Source organism: Xyrauchen texanus, chromosome 35 (genome assembly GCF_025860055.1).
Source record: "Xyrauchen texanus isolate HMW12.3.18 chromosome 35, RBS_HiC_50CHRs, whole genome shotgun sequence".
NCBI lineage: Eukaryota > Metazoa > Chordata > Actinopteri > Cypriniformes > Catostomidae > Xyrauchen > Xyrauchen texanus.
The window spans coordinates 12,740,918-12,764,312 of NC_068310.1; the positions used below are offsets into that span (position 1 = coordinate 12,740,918).

Genomic DNA, 23,395 nt, shown 5'->3' on the forward strand with positions numbered 1-23,395 from the left:
TTTGGTCGTTCCACCACCGGCTGGTCTTCCCCTTCTCCTGGGAACATGAGTAGGATGATGGGAGGGAGATAGGAGATAGAAAGAGAACAGGAGAGCCCGAGATAGAGAGAGGGGGAGAGGGAAAAAATAGAAAAACACTCCGGTTCGCCAGCCCCTTAACATGCTGTCACATGGTTCTCAGCCAGTGCACTGCCTTCTGGCAGATGGCAGTGGGCTCCTCCACCTCCAGGCGGACAACAGTGGTGAGGACTCCATGACAGCACATCCTTCCTTTTTCCTGGGTTTCGGCACCGATTTTTTTGTTGTTGGGTTTGTTGTTGAAGCTGGGACAGGTTTGAACAATACACATAGACTTTAATGTTCAACTTAAACACATCATAAAACTTTTCTTTTCAGCAGAACACTGACACAAACACAAGCATGTGCATGCATACACACACACAGCACCGTGTGTGTGTGTCTCTCTCTCTCTCTCTCTGGCGTCCCTGGCTCCTCCTCATCTCTCTCTCCTGCTGATTGGGCAGCTCAGCACCAGGTGTGCATCCTCACGGCCCTACCAGGCCCTCCTCGCAGCATCGGAGAGTGGGTTGGCGCAGTCGGATGCTGAGGACTCGACTATTCTTCCACCTTCGGATGTGCCGCCCAGTCTGAGGCTGACGTGGGAGAGAGGAAGAGGCCTGCTGGAACCCTGGAGCTGGTATCCAGATCACTCCGTCCCCCGGTGGAAGGCCGGGAGGAAAATCCTGTATTCCCTTTTGTTTTCTTTTCACCGCATGCCTAAGGGTCTGTGGTACCCACACTTTCAAAAAAAGAACGGTTTCCTCACTCCCTGGGTCACACTGCCGGTGTTTACGGCCATTGTTATCACAACAGCTGTACACCAAACACTCGAAGCCAGGGCGCTATGAACCTGGGCGCAAGCTAAGTGCTTTGATGTTTCCCTCAGCACAGCCACGAGCTCGGGATGTGAGGCTCCTCAACGTTCTGGTTCCTGCTGCTCCCCACCATGAGGCCCCACCCGCAGGTATGTCAAACGCGATTGTCCCTTTGGCCCTGCTGGCCAGGACGATCCGATTCGGCAATGCGATTCAGTTCGCCCAGCACCCGCCCGTGTTCAGCGATGTCCGTTTCACCTCAGTGAAGGTCGAGAACGCTGATGCCCTCCGTGTGGAGATCGCGTCGGTCCCTCCAGCCAAGATGAAAAAGGGGTTCTACAGCCCCTACTTCATCGTGCCAAAGAAAGGCATGGGTTGCGGCCAATCTTGGACCTGCGAGTCCTCAGCACAGACCCTTCCTGCGGTTCGTTTTCGAGGGTCGGGCATATCAGTATAAGGCCCTCCCCTTTTGTCTGTCCCTGTTTTTACAGGAAGTGGGCATCCGCATCCTCAATTACCTCAACGACTGGCTGATTCTAGCCCACTCTTGAGACCTGTTGTGTTCGTACAGGGACCTGGTGCTCTGGCACCTCAGCCGGTTGGGGCTTTAGGTCAACTGGGAAAAGAGCAAGCTCTTCTCGGTTCAGAGCATCTCTTTTCTTGGGATGGAGTTAGACTCGGTCTCCATGATAGCGCGCCTCTCGGACGAGCGTGCGCAGTCTGTGCTGAGCTGCCAGCAGTCTGTGCTAAACTGCCTGAAGTCGTTCAGGCTGAGAACAGTGGTCCCACTGAAACAGTTTCAGTGGCTCCTGGGGCATATGGCGTCCACGGCGGCAGTCACGCCGCTTGTGTTGATACATATGAGACCGCTCCAGCACTGGCTTCAGACTCCAGTCCCAAGACGGGCATAGTGTCGTGGCACGCATCGTGTGGCCATCATGGCAATCTGCTGCTGCACATTCAGCCCTTCGACAGACCTTGCATTTCTGCGGGCAGGGTCCCCTTACAGCAAGTGTCCATGCGTGTCATTGTTACAACAAGTTTTCTTCATTTAAGTGTACAAATTATCTCATCAAGGGTGTTAGTAGTTTGTTGAGTTGATCAATCCATCTCTTCATTGAAGAAAAAAAACTGAGGGATAAAAAAAATCAGTCATAATTATATTTGATGTTTTATAAATTATATTTTAAATATGTCAAATGTCAAGTTGGTCAAACTGAGACAGAGTTTAATTAATCTGTCTTTTGTGTAATTAATTGCATAATCCATGCAGTTATGGGTGCAAAAGGTGTTGTATGTTGAAAATACATGTTTTAGGTTGAAATCTAATGTCATACAATCAAATGTACTTGATTTATGTGTTTAATGAGTGTACTCATGTTCATTAATGTTAATGTGCTGGGTTAGCACTTGCACACGTGTAAAATGTAAGCAGTTTGATAAGAGTAGGGGCCTGGGTAGCTCAGCGAGTAAAGACGTTGCGTGTTTGAATCCAGGCTGTGCTGAGTGGCTCCAGCCAGGTCTCCTAAGCAACCAAATTGGCCCAGTTGAATCACATGGTGTAACCTCCTTGTGGTCACTATAATGTTGTTTGCTCTCGGTTGGGCGCATGATGAGTTGTGCATGGATGCCGCAGAGAATAGCGTGAAGCCTCCACAGCCGCTATGTCTTCGAGGTAATACGCTCAACAAACCACGTGATAAGATGTACGGATTGACTGTCTCAGATGCAGAAGCAACTACATGGATTTAGTCGAGTCACTTTGCCACCATTAGGACTTAGAGAGCATTGGGCATTGGACGTTCCAAACTGGGGAGAAAAGGGGGAGAAAAAAAAGCAGTTTGATAAGAAATGTCAAAACGTTGCATCAGTATTGCATCAGATTTGTTAACAGCGTGTTTGTGCAGATAGTTTTTTTATATGCTGATTCTGCATGCTTGATCCAAACTCGAATGGCGAGCCAGAACCCCTGATCTGTGGTTAAAAATTCAGCGTGATTCCTGATCTGTGGTCCAAGATTCATAGTGATTCAACACAAATTCTCTGGCTGGAAGAATTTTGCGCCTTACAGCTAAGCTGAGATCTCAATATACACACCACACAGGTAATATAACTAAATAGGCCTTTTCACAAATTGACATACACAAGTGCATCTATACCATTATACATTGAGACACATGCTAAGGAACTTGAACACAAATGGACAATTGAGAAATCTTGCTTAATTGAGTGAACATTGAAATCTTGAGTGGGAAACCTTACTGAATCGCCCTTGTTTCTTTATTTCTTTATTTTAATGTTTTATTGTTACATTGTTAATAAATGTGCCGACTCTTTACTGTTTCACAAGACTACTGAGCCCATTTATTTCTTTTATATCCTCCTAGAGATGAACCTAGCCCTAGTGTTTGTTAGAGTACAAATGCTTTGATACCTGTTACACTTCATTTTCCTTCTGGCAAATAAAAAAAAAAGTGTATCCAGCCACATAAAATGACAACACAAGTCCAAGCAGAAGCTTCTGCCAACCGGTTGAATGAACAAAATGGCAGCTGAACAAAAAAAAATGAACATGCACTTACCTGCACAAATGTACCTGCTTTTCAGCAAATCAGTTACGATGTCCAGTGTCTAATTGCCTGGTATTTCAAATATCTCATTATTAAGCAATCCATTTTGGTGCATTCAGTGCTTGACTGACTCTTTATATTTTCTTGTGCATCATGAAACTAATTCTGGCTGCGTTATTGTGGAGGGACTCTTGGAACATTGACAAATTCACTAGCAACAAAGCCAGTAAAATCAGGCACTGCCCACAAAAGTTTTAAAAACAGTTGCTTAGGGACTGTAAATTTGTTTCATTTGATACTGATAATGAGGCTTTGAATACAAGAAGGAAAGTTCACAAAGAAAAAAAGAAATAAGAATGGCAGGCCCTGCATCTATACATCTGCTGTTTTGAGAACTGTGCCATTTTTTCTTTCTTTTCCTGTTCACAGTTCCTGACACAGCCCCCGCCAATGTCGGAGGGGGAGGTGGTTCCAAGTCAGAGTTAGTAATAACATGGGAGGTAAGTCATCTGTCTACATTATCACTCCCTCTGCGAGAGGTAATAGTTTTGGCTAATTAAATGGAATTGAATGGGGGTGTTTATTACTTCAGTCAAAGCCAAACTTGTTTTCCATCGAGCCCTTTAGTCCCATAATGGCATTCAATTCAGATTAGGTTTTATATTACAAAGCAGTTAATTTGCGCTCTCGAGGGGCTGCGTCATGTTGCAAAAACAGCAAGGGATTTTGAATTGCTAAGGGTGTGAATTTGGTCTGTATGTTTTAATATCACTACAGTTTTTTGTTTCCCTCCCAGCCTGTGCCTGAGGAACTGCAAAATGGAGACGGTTTTGGCTACATCATCGCTTTACGGCCACTTGGAGAGGTCAACTGGACACACGCTGTCACCTCCACACCAGGACAGTCCCGTTTTGTGTACCGGAATGAGAGCATTCCACCCTTTTCTCCATTTAATGTGAAAGTGGGTGCATACAACACCAAAGGCCAGGGACCTTTCAGCCCCGTCACCATTGTGTTCTCCGCTGAGAATGGTGAGATTGTATAATGAGCGCAACCGAACAGGTTACAATTGGAGAAAACTAAAGCTTTTGTAGAAATGATGGTCCTTATTCTGGTATAAACCTTAAAAAATACTCTGAATATATTGATTTTGTTTATTTTTGCTTAGAATGTATTCTTATTTAGTGGTCTATTGTTAAATTACTAAAACCGTGGCTTTGCACACATAAATCTAATTTAAAATCTCACCATGGTGCTGAACTCATGATGTGCATAGATGACACAAGCTTTAGAGGCATTGCTGTATTTATTTACACATTCATACATACTGCATGTTATATCAGAAAGCGTTCACTTCTTCGCCATTCAATACATGAAGCCACATGTGAGCATGAGTTCAGATAGCTGTAGCCATTATTGCTCTTTGTATATGATATTACCCACCACCACCTGCCGAATGATGGGGGGAAAATAAATAATTATCCAGTCTGACTGTTCAGACTGAAAATCTTACTTTAATAAAATTGAAATCTATATATGGATGTGATTGGGATTGTAAAAATTGGACTTCATGTGCGTTTTTGCTACAGACTACAACCAACTAAACAAATTTTTGTTTGATTTTTGCTGCCTGAGCAAAGCCCTTGTTTCCATGTTAGGTACTATACTCAAAACTGTGTTCTCTAAAACGAACAGAGGCAAAGGTCATAATACCTTTACCAGCGTAAATTATTTACCATTTGGGGACATGTTTTTCCCCATCACATGTAAATTAGATGTCATAATGGTCAAGTTTGTAATAGCTCTCATTATCCCACATGATTACCATTTTAAAATGTATAGTCATTATAAAAGAAAATACTTAACATAACATAAATATACTTAGTACTTTGCAAAACATCCAGAAAATGCTAAAAATGAGTATTCTTATAGCAATTACAAAGCAAGGCACCTGTTTATAATATTTTGCTTGTACATGTCAGGTGATTTTAGTGCTAAAACTTTTGTGTAGAATGCTCAGCATTAAAGTTCTACTGTGGCATTCTTTTAGCTAGTTAGAATGATGGTGTGACTTCAAGTGGGTTCCTTTATTGTCAGTTTGATATTAGCTATTACAGTATGGAGTGACGGGCAGACAGTGTTCTGTCAGTAATCTACAGCAGTAATTTAACTTCTGTACAGATAATGTTGCTTTGTGTCACTCAGCTATCCTGTTAAAATAAAGGCCAGTCATTTACAGTTTTAGTTAAAAGGAGATTTTGCATCAGCCTTACTCTCATTTATTATCCATTGACTATTATGTTATGAAGGAAGGAGTGCCCTCTATTCTCACCTCTTTTGTCTCTTCTCTTCTCTTCTTGTGTCTTCTTGTCTCTTGTCTTTTTATCTTATCTCATCTTGTGTCTTCTCACCTCTTCTCATCTTGTGTCTGCTCTTCTTGTCTTATGTCGTCTTGTCTTTTCTTGTCTTGTGTTTTCTAGTCTCATGTCTTCTCATTTGTGTCTGCTCTTCTCTGCTCTTTTGTCTCTTCTCATTTACATTTACATTTACATTTATTCATTTGGCAGACGCTTTTATCCAAAGCGACTTACAAAAGAGGAAGAACATCAGCGAATCATCTTAGGGAGACAGTGGTACAAAAAGTGCCATATTACAAAGTTTTACTATCATCATAATAGTATACAAAACAGATTTAAGTGCAACAAGAAATGTAAATATATATATATTTTTTTTTTTTTTTTTTTTTATTATTATTGACCGGTTAAGTGCTTTTGGAAAAGATGTGTTTTTAGCCGTTTTTGAAGATAGAGAGTGAGTTAGCTTCCCGGATTGAGTTGGAAAGGTCATTCCACCACCGTGGTATGATGAAACTGAAAGTCCGGGAAAGTGTTTTGGTGCCTCTTTGTTTTGGTACGACAAGGCGACGTTCCTTAGCCGACCGCAGGCTTCTGGTGGGAACGTAGCTCTGCATAAATGTTTTTAGGTATGCTGGAGCAGACCCAGTGACTGTTTTATATGCCAGCATCAGGGCCTTGAATTTAATACGTGCATGAACCGCAGCCAGTGGAGAGAGACAAAGAGTGGTGTAACATGTGCTCTCTTAGGTTCATTAAAGACCAGACGTGCTGCTGCATTCTGGATCATTTGGAGAGGTCTAATAGCACATGCAGGAAGGCCTGCAATGAGAGCATTACAGTAGTCCAGTCTAGTTATGACAAGGGACTGAACGAGCAGTTGTGTGGCATGTACAGAGAGGAAGGGTCTTATCTTCCTGATATTGTAGAGTGTAAATCTACAAGATCTTGCAGTTTTTGAAATGTGGTTCTGTGAAATTTAGCTCATCATCAATGGTTACCCCTAGATTTCTGACCGCTTTGGAAGGCGAAACTGTAGTTGGACCCAGCTGCACGGTGATGTTGTGTTCAACAGCAGGGTTGGCTGGAAAGACAAGGAGTTCTGTCTTGGCAGGGTTGAGTTGAAGGTGGTGTTCCTTCATCCAGGCCGAGATGTCTGCCAGACAGGCAGCGATTCGAACGGTCACTGTGGTGTCGCTGGGCTGGAAAGACAAGTAGAGTTAGCGTGTCATCAGCGTAGCAGTGGTAAGAGAAACCATGTGACTGGATGATGGGTCCCAGTGATGTTGTGTATATGGAGAAGAGAAGTGGCCCAAGCACTGATCCCTGAGGTACCCCAGTAAGTAACTGGTGTGGCTTGGATACTTCCCCTCCATGCTACCTCAAAGGACCTTTCTGAGAGATAAGAGTTGAACCAGTCAAGCACAGTTCCAGTGATACCCAGTTTAGAGAGGGTGGAGAGTAGGATCTGATGGTTGACTGTGTCAAAGGCAGCAGAAAGGTCCAGCAAAATCAGAACGGATGATCTCGATTCAGCTCTCGCCAGTCTCAGCGACTCGATGACAGACAGCAGGGCAGTCTCAGTGGAGTGTCCACTTTTGAAGCCCGACTGATTGTCATCCAGCAGCTTGTTCTGTGAGAGATAGGCGGAGATCTGATTGAAAACTGCCCTTTCAAGTGTTTTTGCCATGAATGGGATGAGAGAGACTGGTCTGTAGTGTTCTATCTGTGTGGGGTTAAGTGCAGGTTTTTTCAGCAGTGGGGTTACTCGAGCCTGCTTAAATGTAGTGGGAAAAGTGCCTGCAAGAAGAGATGTGTTAATTATGTGTGTAAGTGCCGGTAGGATGGACGGAGAGATGGCCTGGAGAAGGTGTGATGGAATGGGGTCAAGGGAACAGGTTGTGGGGTGGTTGGAGAGGAGGAGTTTAGAGACCTCAGTGTCAGTTAAAGGAGAGAACATAGTGAAAGAAGGGTTGCATACAGGAGCCAGGTGTTTGACAGGGTGTGGTGCTGTGAATGTATTGCTGATGGCTGTAACCTTATCAGTAAAAAATGTGGCTAATATATCTGCTGTCAGTGATGTGTCAGGTGGTGGAGGGGAGGGCAGAGAAGTGTGTTAAATGTTCTAAACAAGCTACGAGTGTCTGTGGTGCTGTTGATTTTGGTCTGGTAATATGAAGTTTTTGCAGTTTTAACGTTATTTGAAAAAGTTGCGAGCAGAAGCTGATATTTACCTAGATCAGCTGGATCTTTAGATTTCCGCCATCTCCTCTCAGCTGCCCTGAGAACAGTCCGATGTTCACGAAGGATGTCAGACAGCCAGGGGCTGGGTGGTGTAGTCCGTGCTGGTCTAGAGGAGAGAGGACAGATGTTGTCTAGACAGGTTGTTAAAGTAGAGCTAAGTGTGTCTGTGGCATCTCTACTCATCTCTACTCATCTTTTGTTTTCTCATCTAATCTCATCTCATCTTGTGACTTCTCGTCTCTTCTTGTGTCATCTCATCTCATGTGTTCTCATCTCATCTTGTGTCTTCTCACCTCTTCTCATCTTCTTCATCTTCTCACATCTTTACTTCTCTTCTTGTCTTGTATCATCTCATCTCGTCTTGTGTCTTCTCTTCTCGTCTTGTGTATTATTGTCTTTAGTCTTCTAATCTCGTCTTCATGTCTCTCCATCTCTTCTCTTTGTCTTTTCGTCTTTTCTTGCATCTTCTCGTCTTGTGTCTACTAATCTCACCTATTTTGTCTCTTCTAGCCTCTTCTCTCTTTTCTTTTGTCTTCTCATCTCTTCTCATCTTGTGTCCTCTCTTCTTGTCTTATGTCTACTCATCTCTTCTTGTCTTCTCTTCTCACCTCCTTTTTTCTCGTCTTGTGCCTTCTTGTATCTTCTCATTTTCTCTTCTCTTGTCTTTTCATTTTGTGTCTTTTAATCTCATCTTGTCTTCTCGTCCGTTCTCTCTTTTCTTCTCACTTTTTCTTCTGATCTTGTGTCTTCTCGCCTCTTGTTGTCTCATTTGGTCTTCTGTTCTAACCTTGTATCTTGCCTTCACTTTCTTGTCTTCTGCTCTCTTATCTCCTCTTGTCTTATATTCTGACCTGTTCTTGTCTTTTCTTGTCTTGTGTCTTCTCTTCATTTTTCACCTGTTCTCATATATTGTCTTCTCATCATGTCTTGTCTTCTCTTCTCGCCTGTTCTCATGTCTTTTCTTCTCATCTTGTCTTCTCATCTTGTGTCTTCCCTTCTCTTTTCGCCTGTTCTCTTCTCATCATGTGCATCTCATTTCTTCTCATCTCATATTGTATTTCTTCTCATCCAGACTCTTATATTCTCTTCTTATCTCTACTTCTTTCTTTCTATACTCACCTTTGTCTCTTTTTATCTTTATATTCAGAGCCCAGTGGTGTTCCAGGAGGAGTGTGGACCAAAAGCATTTCTGCCACTGAAATTGGCGTGAGCTGGAACATTCTCACTACTTCCCCAGAAAGAGTATTGGGCTATGAGGTGTGTTCCTCCAAAATGGAAATTAAACTGCCGGTTTTGGTATGCACCATAGATTCTGTCAGAGCTTGTCATCTGCCACGCTGCACCTCAAAGTTCTCTCAGCACCCATGGAAACAGTAAATTTAAAATAAGAATAGGGTTCCCTGTTCGTATCGTATGCATGGGAGGCCTTCTCTGTAGCATATGAGAAATGGCTTTTTGTGGTCCTTTTTATGGAATAGAAAACACATTACAAATTCTTCTCTGAAACTCTTCATCCATGTCACCCCAAACCCACTGTGTGGAAAAAAGTGAAGGAATCCTGTATAATTATTCTATTGCATTGAACAAAAAAAGAGTCTTTAAAACCCTGTGCTTTCTTTTCATTGCTCTTGAAATCAGGTGGTGTACTGGGAGGATGATACAAAACCGGAGACCATGGGCAAAGTCAGAGTGTCCGCCAATCAGAACAAGGTTAACGTCAGTGGTCTGAGAGCATACACTCAGTATTTCCTGACAGTGAGTGCTTTCAACACGGCAGGAACTGGTCCTCTCTCGCCCACAATCAATGTGACTACTAAGAAGTCCCGTGAGTATGCTCACAAAAATTCATACAATCAAAAGACTTTTAATCCTAGCTTTTGCACATACTCTATACTGTATACGAAACAGTATTATCCTTTCTTCATCCAGCTATTATTTAAGTATCTGTTTAATTATCAGTTTTTTGTATTCAACAAGATAAAGACCAATATCAAAGTTATCATACATAGATTTAAGTCAGATACAATAGACATTGCAAATGAATTACATTGTATTAGATAACAACATTTGACACCAAGTGGTATTTATATTAAAGTTTTTCAATGATGTGATTCAATCAAAATGTACCCTATTTAATTTGTTAATACACATTCCAGATCTTACTGTACATTATTTTAAAGAAAACTGTATTAACTGAAAAATGTAATAACTTGCTGTAACTCTGCCACAACTTTCCTTTTTGGCTGACATCAACAAAACAATGTGGGATTTTGGTTAATGTTAATGTCTGGCTCCATTGTGGTATGGAATGCCTACATTTAATTACCCCAAAATGTATTGGTGAATCAATGAAGTGAAGTTAGTCCTGAGAAAGATTCTAAAATAATTTGTTATAAACCACACGGTTTAATGTTTTAATCAATGCAATATCATTATTACATTTTAAATGTGACTTAAGTGTCCAAAAGATTTTGGGGCCAATTTATATTATAACGTTTGTCTCAGAATAAATTGGTAGCCAGGCAGCACTCCACCCTTTGTCTGTGATGTCCGTCACACGTAACCCATGAGCTGTGTTTTCCCCTCAGCACTGGGGCAACCACCTTTGAATGTGGAGTGGAACCTGATTGGCTCTAAACCTGTTTTTAGATGCCACATGGTTTGATGTTTTAATCAATGCAATATCATTACTACAATTTAAATGTGACTTAAGTGTCCAAACGATTTTGGGGCCAATTTATATTATGGCTTTAGTCTCAGAATAAATTGGTAGCCAGGCAGCTCTCCACCCTTTCTCTGTGATGTCCGTCACACATAACTCATGAGCTGTGTTTTCCCCTCAGCGCCGGGGCAACCACCTTTGAATGTGGAGTGGAACTTGATTGGCTCTAAGCTCACTGTTCATTGGGAGCCTGTAATTCCTCTGGAAATGGAGTCAGAGGTTACTGGGTATCAAGTAAGTGCTTCCCAGCAATGCAAGCCTCAGAGCTGAACTGTAAGGAATTATATTCACATAATCCCATTAGCTTGTTCTTTCCCCTCAGACATTTAAAAAATATTTACATAAAAGTGCATATATTACTTCTCTTTTTGCAAGATTACCCACATTAGTGGTAACGGAAATTAAAAATAAAACTAATTTCTGCCGCAAATATATGATATATATATGTAATATATAATGAATACAGGTTAGTGGTTGTTAGCTCTCCTTTATTCTCTACAGGTGTCATACAGAAGGAACAGACATAAAGAAATTAACACAATAACAACAAACCTGACCTCAGTGGAGCTCACTTTACCTGCTGACGATGATTACATCATTCAGATCCGAGCGCTGAGTGACGGAGGAGAAGGCACAGCCACCAAACCCATCAACATCCATAAACTAAGTATGATCACACTAATTTAATTAGTGTTGTCAATAATTAAATTATCAATTTATTTTAATTGCAAGCTTTTACACTTTATAAATTAAATATGCCCATTTTAAAGAAAAATCACAAAGGAGAACTTTTTAACATATCGATTGGTTCTCCTACACAGAAATAAGATTAAATGGAGATGTTTGGCTAAGTCTCCTACTCCTCAGATGTTTCACCTGAGTATTAAGACCCTAGTAATCTCCCATGTGTCTCCACTAGAGTTTCAGTGAAGATCTCAACCACATCTCAAACTGTGTTTCAATAACAAAGATACCAGAGTCTACAATCGAAAGTCAGAGATTTCAATGTGAACTCAAGCATTTCTCATTAAATTCTTCCAAGAGAACTTATGCCATCTACAGTATATTAATTGTATACTTAAGTGTTGATATTTAAGTTGATGTGAAATATAAATGAGAACTCTATCATGTGTCCTGAGCTATGAAAGGGCAACCACTGAGCAAAAGTATTTTCCTCTAGGTGAATAAGTTAATACCAAATTGATTGAATCAGCTACACTATAGTATGTTTTCCTTTTATCTGTGAGATAAACCCACAGACACATGCAATGCATGTTCCCCTGCCCACCTATTTCGAAGGCTATGGTGTAAAAGATAAATATTCAGTGTCAAAGGTTTATTATACACACAGGCCACTATAAAATAAACAATGTACAGTTGACCTCATAATGTTCTTCTCTTGCTCCCTTGAGTCAACAGCGCAGGTGCAGTTTGCAATGTAGACGTTCTCTGTTACTGCAGCCCGCAGAGTCTAATGCGACTCTCTAAATGAGTTCTCACTGATTTGACGTGTCCTCCTTGTACACCTTTTATTTTCCACTGGGCTAAGCAGTCTGATCTTTATTAACTAGCCCAAGCTCTCGCTGTCTATCTCTGCCCGTTCGCCTCAGCTCCCCCATGAATACAACATCACAGGCTGATGAAACTGCAAGGGACGACAATTCTCTGTGGCTTATTATAAAAAAAAATTCATCCAATGCTCTACAATGACCTGTTTTTATGAAAAAGCAAAATAGAGGCTTATTTATTGTTATATTGGAAATTATTAGTAGTGCCAACAAGTTTTTATATCCTCCTGTAGTTATTTATTGTTTTGAGGAAATACTTCTACTGGTAATTCAATGTAATCCCGCTCAGAGCTCTAGACTGCCCAGAGGAAAATTGTATCTCTCAAAGTTTGCTTTTTCACAGCTCAAGAGACATAACTGAGTTCATTAAGGATCAGCAGTGAAAAAATAAGTGGTATTGTGCAACGAAGTGTCGGTCACTTCGATACTGCTCCGCATAGCAGTGCTTTCACCATGTGCATATAAACCAGAGCATGCTACCATTTCTGCCAAGTTCACACTGAAGTGACACTTGTTGGGACTGACTGCATTCACAGCGAGCGCATGTAACCCATGGCGCTCCGCTCTTGACTCTGCTTCTTTCTGAAGGACAAAGCGGGTCCGCATGTACAACCGCATATATGCCCTGGCAACCATCCACAACATCCTTGTCAAGTTTTGCAAAGGCATGTATCACAATTTTCTCTTAGAAGACAGGAAGTTAATTTATTTTCTGAAATAGATTTCAGTTTCCTCACAATATTTTTGCATTCCCTTTAATAAATTTACCATGGCATTACTATTGTCACGATTCCCCGTTGTCTGCTCAGTGTTTCTCCCCTGTCACCTGTCCCGAACTACACTTCCCATAATCCCCTGCCCTTGTCACTGCCAGTATCATTGTTCTCACCTGAGTTTAATTTAATCATCACTCTTGTGTATTTAAGCCCTCTTGTTTGTTCATTCGTTGTCAGTCGTTGAATGTTATGGTTGTCTTTGACTGTGTTCCTGCCGTGCCCTCCGCGGTTGTTTCTCATTTTTATACTTTGTTTTCCCCTCGTGGATGTTTTGTTTGTTCCCTGTATTGTTTTGTTATTTTGTGTTATCCGGTTCACCTTTTTCATTAAAAAGCTGCATTTAGATCCTCACTCCTCGTCTGATTCTTAACAACTATAGTAATATAGCATCAACCATGATTGTTGTAACTATGTTTTTGTTTTTGGTGGAAACTGTAGTAACCATGACTGTTCATGTTTTATCTTGTGATTACTATTGTTTTATTACAAATACCATGGTTATATAAGGGTTAACCATGGTTTTACTATAATAAGCATAGCTGAACTATGGTATTTGAAGTAAAACTACAGTAACCACAAAATTATGATTTTTATTATTATGGTTTACTGGTAACACTTTACAATATGGTTCCAGTTGTTAACATTAGTTAATAACATCAGTTAACATGAACTAACAATGAACAGTACTTTAACAGCATTTGTGTATCATGTTAATGCTACACAATGCATTTTTTAAATCAAATGATATATTAGTTAACATTAGTTAATGCACCATGAACTTACATGAAATAGAATAAACAATTGCACTTTTATTAACTAGCATTGACAAATGTTAATAAATGTTGGAAAAAAATATGTTGTGTATTGTTTGTTCATGATACCTAATGCATAAACTAATGTTAACTGATGGGACCTTATTGTAAAGTGTTACTGGTTTCCCTGTATTATTACTATGCTTTCACTATGATTATCATAATTAAAATGTGGTTAAACAATGGTAAAATATGTGGTTATGGTTTTAATACAAATACCATAGTTAGACTATAGTTACTATTGAAATATGTTTACTGTACTGCCCTGCAAAAGCAAAAGACCTTAACTCACTAGAGTGTGAAACTGAGAAAAATGACTTTAAAAGTTTCTGTTTTGTCCAGACAAAAGTATTATAGGTAGGACTCCCAAAATTTCACAACTAGTTGCTATACTGAAGAAATGTTTGTATGCAAAAAATCTTGAGCTCAAAATTGACCTTTGACCCTTGTTTGGCAGTTACTGTACTCTTCCTTTGTATCATGTGCCAAAAATCAGGAGTCATGCAAAGGCAAAAGGCCGTAACTGACATATAATCAATATTTACTTGCTGTTCACCATACTTACATCCATTATAAGAACACCTAACCAAGGTCTAGTCATCATGGTATTTGTTTTAAATTATATAGAAGACCTTTGGTTGTTCCTATTTAGTGCTATAATGATCAGGATAGTGCGGCAACACTAACACAGTTAAACAGTATAACAGATAAGTTACTTTGCAGTACAGTATGTACAGTATGAATAAATACAATAAATATTTTCAAAATAAAGATAATTTAATTATAATTGAATACAAAGTATATGTATTTAAATGCAAGATATAGAGTAATAATTAATTAAACATTGGACCAATACATTAGAGATGAGAGACTGCTCATTCCAAGTTTTTTACTGCGCCCAAATAAAATCTTACTGAAAGCTAATTTTTTGAGATATCAACCTAAAATTTGGAACACAACTTGTCCATAGGTATATATGACAAAGCATTCTTGAAATACAACCATTTAAGTTTGGATAGTGATTTTCATGTCTATGTGAAAAAAGGGGGAGGGGTGACAGTTAAAGGGTTAAGGGTTAAGGGCCACCAAACTGCTCAAGATGCTCAGTCAACGAACTCGACTTGGATTACTACTTTTTAATTCTGAGATAATATAGACAGAGTATACCGAAAAAAGTTGGAATTACTTTTACTATTTAGGTTAGCCTACTTTGTACGGACGTTAGCGATAACTAGCTGTAAAATCTGACGTGAACACCTGCAAGAAGGAAATATGGCTCAAACACGTATGGATTGTTGTGGATACAGCAGATGACGTGCATTGCTATGGATTATATCTTCTATGGATTATATCGGATTGCATGGAAAGGTAGGATGCCTCTGTATTTAATATTTGGTTTTCAGCATCTGATGTGAGGCGAGTGTCAGCGTCAACGTTAGCGCTAATTTACGTGACACAGATTACATTTAGCTAGCTCCGGGCTGTCACTGGCATTGACAGATCTGAACCATCGCCCTATCACATCGCTATCACAGAGTAATAATACAAACAAGCAGTCGGCAGTCTACACTTTATTTCAAAGATGTGTCGTGTGTATGTTACGTGGTTTGGTGACAATAAAAGAGCGGTAATCTTTGACAGTATGACAAAGCCAGAGTACCGTAACATCTCTCTTGATGCCAGGCGAAACAAAGTCAGAACACCTTAACTCAACTTAAGCGTGCCGGAACAAAGGCTAAGAGCCGTAACAACTGTTACGGCGTTCTGCTGTGGTTTCTCGTATGGTTTTGGATGTTACGGTTGTCATAGCCCTTTAACTTCTCGTTAAAACAATCAAATTGACTCACGATATTTATTCACATGATAAAGGAGGTCTTGAATACCCCAAAAATGACATTAACTAATTTTTGACCAAACATGATGTTACGGCCTTTTGCCTTTGTAGGGCAGTGTAGTAAAACCATAGTTAATTTATTAAGAGGGAATAAAAAAATAAAAATTCTAAGAAACAAAACTATTGCAAGGAGATGCAAAACTTTTTGCGAGGGAACGCAAAACTATTTTAGAAAATAAATTCCCTCGTGAGAATACGTCTCAATACTACGAGATGACAAATTCGTACTAATTTGTACGATTTCACTTGGATGAAAACGTACAACTTATGCATCAACCATTCCCAAAGGCTTCATGAACGTGCGTTCAGAACCCGTAAGTGTAGGTTTCTTACGTATTAGGCCTTTTTTTTTCCCTTTTCTCCCCAATTTGGAATGCCCAATTCCAAATGCGCTGTGACTTGCCTCAAACCGGGTGGCGGAGGACGAATCTCAGTTGCCTCCACGTGTGAGACAGTCAATTTGTGCTTCTTGTTGAGCGCGATACCGCGGAGACATAGCACGTGTGGACAGGTTTGGGGAGTAACGGAATACATGTAACAGGATTACATATTTAAAATACAAAATGTAAGTAACTGTATTCCACTACAATTATCATTTAAATAATTGGTAACTAGAATGTAAATTAAAAAATTATTTTGATTACTGAAGAGATTACTTTGCATTTTATTGTCATTTGCTTAATTTAATATTTAGTCATTTCAGATGGAAAAAATTTATAAATATAAAAGATGTGATCCAAAGTGCATTTGAACAGCGGTGAAACACTTTCTTATGATGTGTCATTCATACATTCATACGAGCAGACAGAGAAGTAAGTTTGAAATAAGTTTGGAGCAGAAGAAATAGAAATAAACCTTGTGTAAATTGTCAGCTTTACACTAAGCTAAAATGCTATTTCATGTTACCAGACACGATCATATTTTTTAACAAGAAAATTCACATTGGATCATAATTTCTTTTTTCTAATAAGACCTTTGATATTATGGCAGAAATCATATTCTTGATGATATTTTTTGTATTGTTTTCCTCTAAAAATATAAATTTGATGTATCTTGTTTTAGAAACAACAGTGCATACGATATTTAGGTTTTTCAGAGAATGTATTTCTAACATGTATTTTGTCTTACTGTTCTGGCAGAGTTGAAAAAAATACAAGTGAAAAAATCTACTTGTGCTTAAGAAGTAATCCAGTGTATTAAGAATACGTTACTGGCCTTGAGTAATCTAATGGAATAAATTACAAATTACATTTTACAGCATGTATTCTGTAATCTGTAAAGGAATACATTTCAAAAGTAAGCCTCCCAACCCTGCGTGCGGAGGCTTCACTCTATTCTCTGCGGCATCCATGCACAACTCACCAAGAGCGAGAGCGAGAACAACATTATAGTGACCACGAGGAGTTTACCCCATGTGACCCAACTTGGTTGCTTAGGAGACCTGACTAGAGTCACTTAGCACGCCCTAGATTCAAACTCGTGACTCCAGGGGTGGTAGTCAACGTCTTTACTTGCTGAGCTACCCAGGCCCCCATTAGGCCTTAAAAGTATTATCATGGTTATGTTTATGCTGTGGGTAGGGTAAGGTGTTACACTCTATGGTTTTGGTTATGGATGGGGTTTAGTTTAGGGGTTAAAGTTACGAAAATACAGTTTTGGATTAACATGGAACGCCATATTGGGAACTACAAGGACACAAGGGAAGCATCTCTAATTAGTGGGTGTTTATCTCTCATAATGAATGAATTAGAATGAATTAGTACAAAATCGCCACCTCATACTGTTATGACAAATGATCTTAAGATCGACTTCACTAAGGCTCCATACTATTTTCTTTAGAATCTAGCTAGTTAAACTGTAAAACAAATTTTATCAAGTAACCTTAAAATGTATTGTTATGTGGTAACATCTAAATTAAATGTTTTTATTCATGTAAAAAATTTTATTTAACTTGACTAAATCATGTTACATTAGGTTACACCAACAAACATAATTTTATGGGTACTTTCAGTGTATTTATCTAATCTAAATAGAGGGAAAATAGCTCAGTTGTGTAATTTAAATTGAGGACTATTGGGAAGTCTAATGTAAAGCTAACACTGTATTTAGAGCTAAACACTGATAAAGCTGTGGTAGAAAGCCACAGCGCTGATTTCATCTTCAATTCTCAGTGATGCCTTTCTTTATTGCTGTTATGCTTCCTAGTCTATTTGTATTCATCAATCGCAAGTCAGTTTCACAAGAATTGGTGGCTTTTTAAATATTTTCTTTTCTATGTTCCAGGTATGAGTGTACGAGGATCCAGAGCCTGGAGACCCAATACCATCCCCATCTCCTTGCTTTCTATTATTGCATTGTGGACAGTGAGACCAGCTTTGTGTTAACAGTCTGCAGGATTGAACATCCTCTGATGGGTTTGATTGATCATGCTCTTCCTCGCTGTGGAACCATGGGAGAGGTGCACCAAAACACTTTTGAGGCAAGACTATTGATCCATCTTTCCATAGTTATTGGAGCCAATGCCTGGTGATCTATTTGATAAGCGTGACAGGAAAACGACAGCATCACAGTGGTTGGATTTTGTCTGCATGTTATGTACAGTGTATCATTGTCTCCTTGCAAGTGATCCGAGAATCTGATGATGTTTTAGTCAAAGGTTTTTGAAGCATACTGGTGTAAGAGGAGGGATGATTCATATAACTGCACTAAGATCCCAATTTCATGATCCTCAGAACAAATGCCTTACTTCCATGTACATGCCAAAGTAGTTCACATCTTTTTCTAGTGATGTTTGTAGAATTGTGTGTGTAATTATCTGATCGTTAAAGGTTTAATTCACCCCAAAATGAAAATTCTGTCAACATTTACTCAACCTCATTTTGTTGCAAACCCATATGACTTTCTCTTTTTTTTGTGGAACACAAGATTTGGCAGAAGTTTGAAGAATATCAGCACCTCTCTTGGCCATACAATGAAAGTGAATGGAGACTCAGGCTAATATTCTGCCTAACAACTCCTTTTTGTGTTCCACTCAGATTATGTGAGTGGAGTGGAGTGGCAACAATTTCCACTCCACACTCAAAGCATTCTTTAATCACTCTGCTCCAGCTCCACTCCGGGTTGTCCATTTACTGCTCCTCACTCGCTCTGTGCTCCTGGATTAGAGAAACCCTGCTTCATGTTTGCTCCATGGCAAAATTAGCACCTAACTACCTCTCCACTGTAAATATATTTCAGTGTGCTTTTAAATATCACAACCTTCCATGCAGAAGGTGTATAAAAGGTGCTATATGTAATATTTTTTACTGTACTAAATCAGTAAACTGTTTTAATGTACTGTGTGATCCCGCCCACTGCCCGCTCACCAATAGTATTTCGACACCACATGGTTGCCAGATTTGAACAAGTATGCAGGCAAACAACACTGTGTGCTGCAACCATGGAAACCAGCAAACGAACTGGATCAGAGATAACAGATTCCACCTGACCTAAAAAGCCATGCCACCATCAAAATCCACCATGACCAGAGGCATAGTAAAACATGGATAAATATTGGAGATGCCTTTGGAAGATGGAGACAGCATAAAGCCTAGAAATCCTTTAAAACGGATGCTGAGTTTGCTAATTTGCATGTCAACATTCTGGCAACCTGCATAATGAGCTTCAAGTCTGGGGCGGGGCAGATAAGTCTCCAATATTTTGAATTTGGACTGCAGTACCCATTTCAAACGCTTGTTGTCAAACTTACATATAGCACCTTTAAATGAAAAATAAATAAAAGCTACAATGTGCTTTATTGGAACACTAACATAAACCCAAGAGTAAATTAAATAATTTTTATTAATACTTTTGAAACATGTCTGCAGCATTCTCTGAGTTTGATCAATTAAATAAATGACTAGATGATAAAAAAAAAAAAACATTAAATTAAAAATATAAATTACCAAAAAAAAAAATTACCAGAACAAAAACATTACATTAATTTAAATCAAATTCATGAAAAAAACTAAAAAATTATCATTATTAGGCCTATGTATTATTTCACTTCTTTTAATTAACCTTGCCCTATAATTCTGTGAACGAAAAAAAGACATATTTAGAATGTTCTATTAAATGACAATCAATTAAAATCAAACTATGCAATATTAACATATTGATTTGTTCAGTTGGTGTTTTAGGACGTTACATGTTTAATTCTATTTAATGCAGGACATAATAGCCTACAGTTAAGATTGTGATGCGTTATAATGATGATGAGATTATTCAAAATATTTAATAGTGGAAATATATATATATATTATATATATTTAATATTTAAAAAATAAATAATATATATATATATATATATATATATATATATATATATATATATATATATATATATATATTTGTATTACTGACATTTCGATTTTCTCTCCACATGTGAACGAATTGTCATCGTGTTTTCTGGACACGTCTTTTAGGATTTCCCAACAAACCTTTGATCGTGGAAATCACCTCCCTACATATGTTCTCCTTTGCCATGCCATCATTAATTTGTAATATACACCAGTTGATGTAGAAATAAAGAGGCGAGACAGGAGCATGTAGTTAAGTCAATCTTTACCACAAGCTTAACTCAATAATATGGGCCGTGAAAGCTAAAGTAACCTCCGTGCTGGAGGTCGCACATTAACAAGTGCCACTAGATTTTGAATATATATATATTTTTTATCACATTCTTTCTGGTTATAGTGTTTAACACTGCTTAACACGCGGTGAATTACTGCTTTAAGTGACGTTAACTGGTGCTGTGCCCATGATGGAGCATTAGTGGAGTGCTGTTGGAGCAAGAGAAAACAATGACGCTCAGATTTTTTAAAAACCCGCTCTTCGCTCCAGGCATAATCATGCGCTCCACTCCTCGCTCCGCTCTCACTCCGCTCTGCTCACATAATCTGGTTCTACTGAAGAAAACAAAGTCATAGGAACAACATGAGGGTGGGTAAATAATAACAGAATTTTTATTTTTGGGTGAACTGTCCCTTTAATTAACATTCAGCCTTTGCTTACCTGTTTAGTTACTTGTTCAAGAGTTGTCTCTGTGCCTTATCTATGTTTTAGTATACGTAAGGCTTATGTTTGTTTGCTTCAGGCATCATGTTGCAGCTATGAGCCTGTATTCATGATTGTCACAATGATACATTTGCAATTTGGAGGTTTTGTGATAATTGGGCTTGTGCTGTTTGAACTGTGTTAACAGCAGGAGATAGTTAAATTTAGAATGTAAACACACAGCTATATAGAAGTATGAAATGCCACAGGCGGTACAGCCTTGCTGTCTATTATTTGTGTATTATGAGTCATATAATAATTATGACCCAAGGGAACATATTGGACTTTTAAGTGACAATAACATGCTAAAGATGTTCGTTCATGTAGGTTCTAGCGAACGTCACAAATGTTTTTATTAAACTTGTAAAAACAGACGTAAAACTTTAATACCTAAAGGCAGTCATATGGATTTGTTTTAAGAAGGAAATATACATTTTCACAGTGCACAATGCAGTTTATATTAATATGAAGTGTGAGAATGTAGAATTTGGAAGAGCAACCATTTATTACAGTATTATGGCTTTTATTAATTGGTTTTCTTTCCACACTAACAGAAGTTCTGAAGTTACCCTTGTGTATCATAACTCCAAAGACAATGTTTTTTTTGTTTGTTTTTTTTGGTTCTCAACAGTACAGATATCAGTATTTTCAATAGTGCTGCAATTTTCAGAAGTCGGAATGATGATTTAAGGACAGTAAGTTTATTATTTTCATCAGCTGTTAACAGCCCTAAAGCATTGACTCTCTATTCATTCTTGAATAGTAAGCACAGTCATTGTAAGCACTGTATAACAATGTATTGGATATGAACGGCTGTAATTCTCTTTACCTGCAGTCTTACAACCGAGCAAGTATAGGTCCAGATGAGCAGGCATTCTCCTAAACACTTTTCCAGCCAGATACTGGCCAATACTGATACCAGTGTATTAGTGCATCCTTATAGTTGTTACTCATTTTATGGGTGACTAGCACAAGGTCTTATTTACTGGATACTGCAAATGTTTATAAACCTGAAATGCAGAAGGGGAGAATTTACTAACAATTAATTGCTTCCACAGATAGTGTCGTTTATTTGCACATGCAGTCTGTATTGATTTAGTGCCAGATTCACTAAAGGAATTATGCAAATAAGGTAATTGGAAAATCATAAGCATAATTAGAAGTAACATTAACACCATTTACATGGCGCAATTTACAATGACCCCATCTTGCAGGTCAGTTCTGAGTGCATGGATGTGGAGCATGCAGTAGACTACCTCGATTTGGCGTACTTTACTGGGACTGTACCACATCCACCACTGCAACCCAGAGACTGAATCAGCTCTTTAAAAGGCCTCTGTAGTGCTCTTCTTGATAATTTGATCATCATTTGATGAATTACTGGTTCCATGATCAATAGAAAATGTACACAAACTTGAAATCATTTGGCCAAGCCTTTGAGAATAAAGTGCAATTTATAACAATCTAAATTTACATAAAAAGTGTGTTTGTGCTTAAAAGAATGACAATTTAATTGAAATACTAACAGTGCAGCACTATTTTATGCTTAAAAGAATATTTGGGGTTCAATACAAGTTAAGCTCAACCGACCGCATTTGTGGTATAATTTTAGAATCTTTCCTCCTTTTCTCACTTTCTCCACTCGGTTGAGACGTCCAGGATAAGTACACAAATGCACCATTTGTGTAAATAAACCAATAACAGATCTAAGCCAAAATCAAACAAGCTACTGTACAGCGTTCCTCCTCCTCATTTGTAAACAGCGCTGCTCTTCTGGCGGTGACTCACATGCGTCAGTTCTCGCGTTTCAAATGCCAATGTGATTATGTCACATGCATATACCGCTGCAGAACGGAAGCATGATTTAGAGTTAAATGTACTTAAATATTTATATTTTTTGCACCAAAAGTGATTGTGTCACTGTACAAGACATTAATTTAACAGCTGGTGTCGTATGGAGGACATTTATGCTGACTGTCTGTAATTTTTGGAGCTTCAAAGAGAAATCTCCATTCACTTGCATATTTAAGGAAGATATTTTTCTATTTTTCTTCAATTGTGTTTTGGTGAAGAAAGAAAGTCATACACACCATGGGCTGCACGATTACAGCAAAAATCATAATCTTTGATAATTGCCTTGATATTGTAATCATGATTATTAATGTCGATAAAATAGTACATAACCGTGACGTCACAAAATAAGCAACCGTGTGGTTCATCGGAGTAGCAGATTTCAATGGTGGATATGAGCTGCACTCCAGTTTCTTTTAAGAATATTTTAAGCATTAAATATTATAAAAATGTTTGTTAATGTTACGCCAAATTTTTTTTTATTTTAAATGGATATCTATGGTATAGAATAAATGTAATTATTGCTAAATTACTGCTTAAATTATTAGTTAATGTAAAGTTAATAATATGACAAATTCAATATTCAATCTTATTACCAGCTGATTTAAATTGACCAAGTTACTTACTGCGTTCAG

General features: G+C 38.7%; 1 protein-coding gene across 1 annotated transcript in view; it reads left to right on the plus strand.

Moving 5' to 3' along the window:
* The window catches only part of LOC127628796 (contactin-3-like), a 103,514-nt gene extending 85,315 nt beyond the window's left edge, over nt 1–18,199 (plus strand). The window contains exons 16-22 of the mRNA XM_052105691.1: nt 3,875–3,945; nt 4,242–4,476; nt 9,191–9,300; nt 9,682–9,868; nt 10,887–10,999; nt 11,267–11,432; nt 18,099–18,199. Of these exons, the coding sequence (XP_051961651.1) occupies nt 3,875–3,945; nt 4,242–4,476; nt 9,191–9,300; nt 9,682–9,868; nt 10,887–10,999; nt 11,267–11,432; nt 18,099–18,199 (983 nt within the window). The remainder of the gene's footprint in view (nt 1–3,874; nt 3,946–4,241; nt 4,477–9,190; nt 9,301–9,681; nt 9,869–10,886; nt 11,000–11,266; nt 11,433–18,098) is intronic.
* The last annotated feature ends 5,196 nt before the right edge of the window (nt 18,200–23,395 follow it).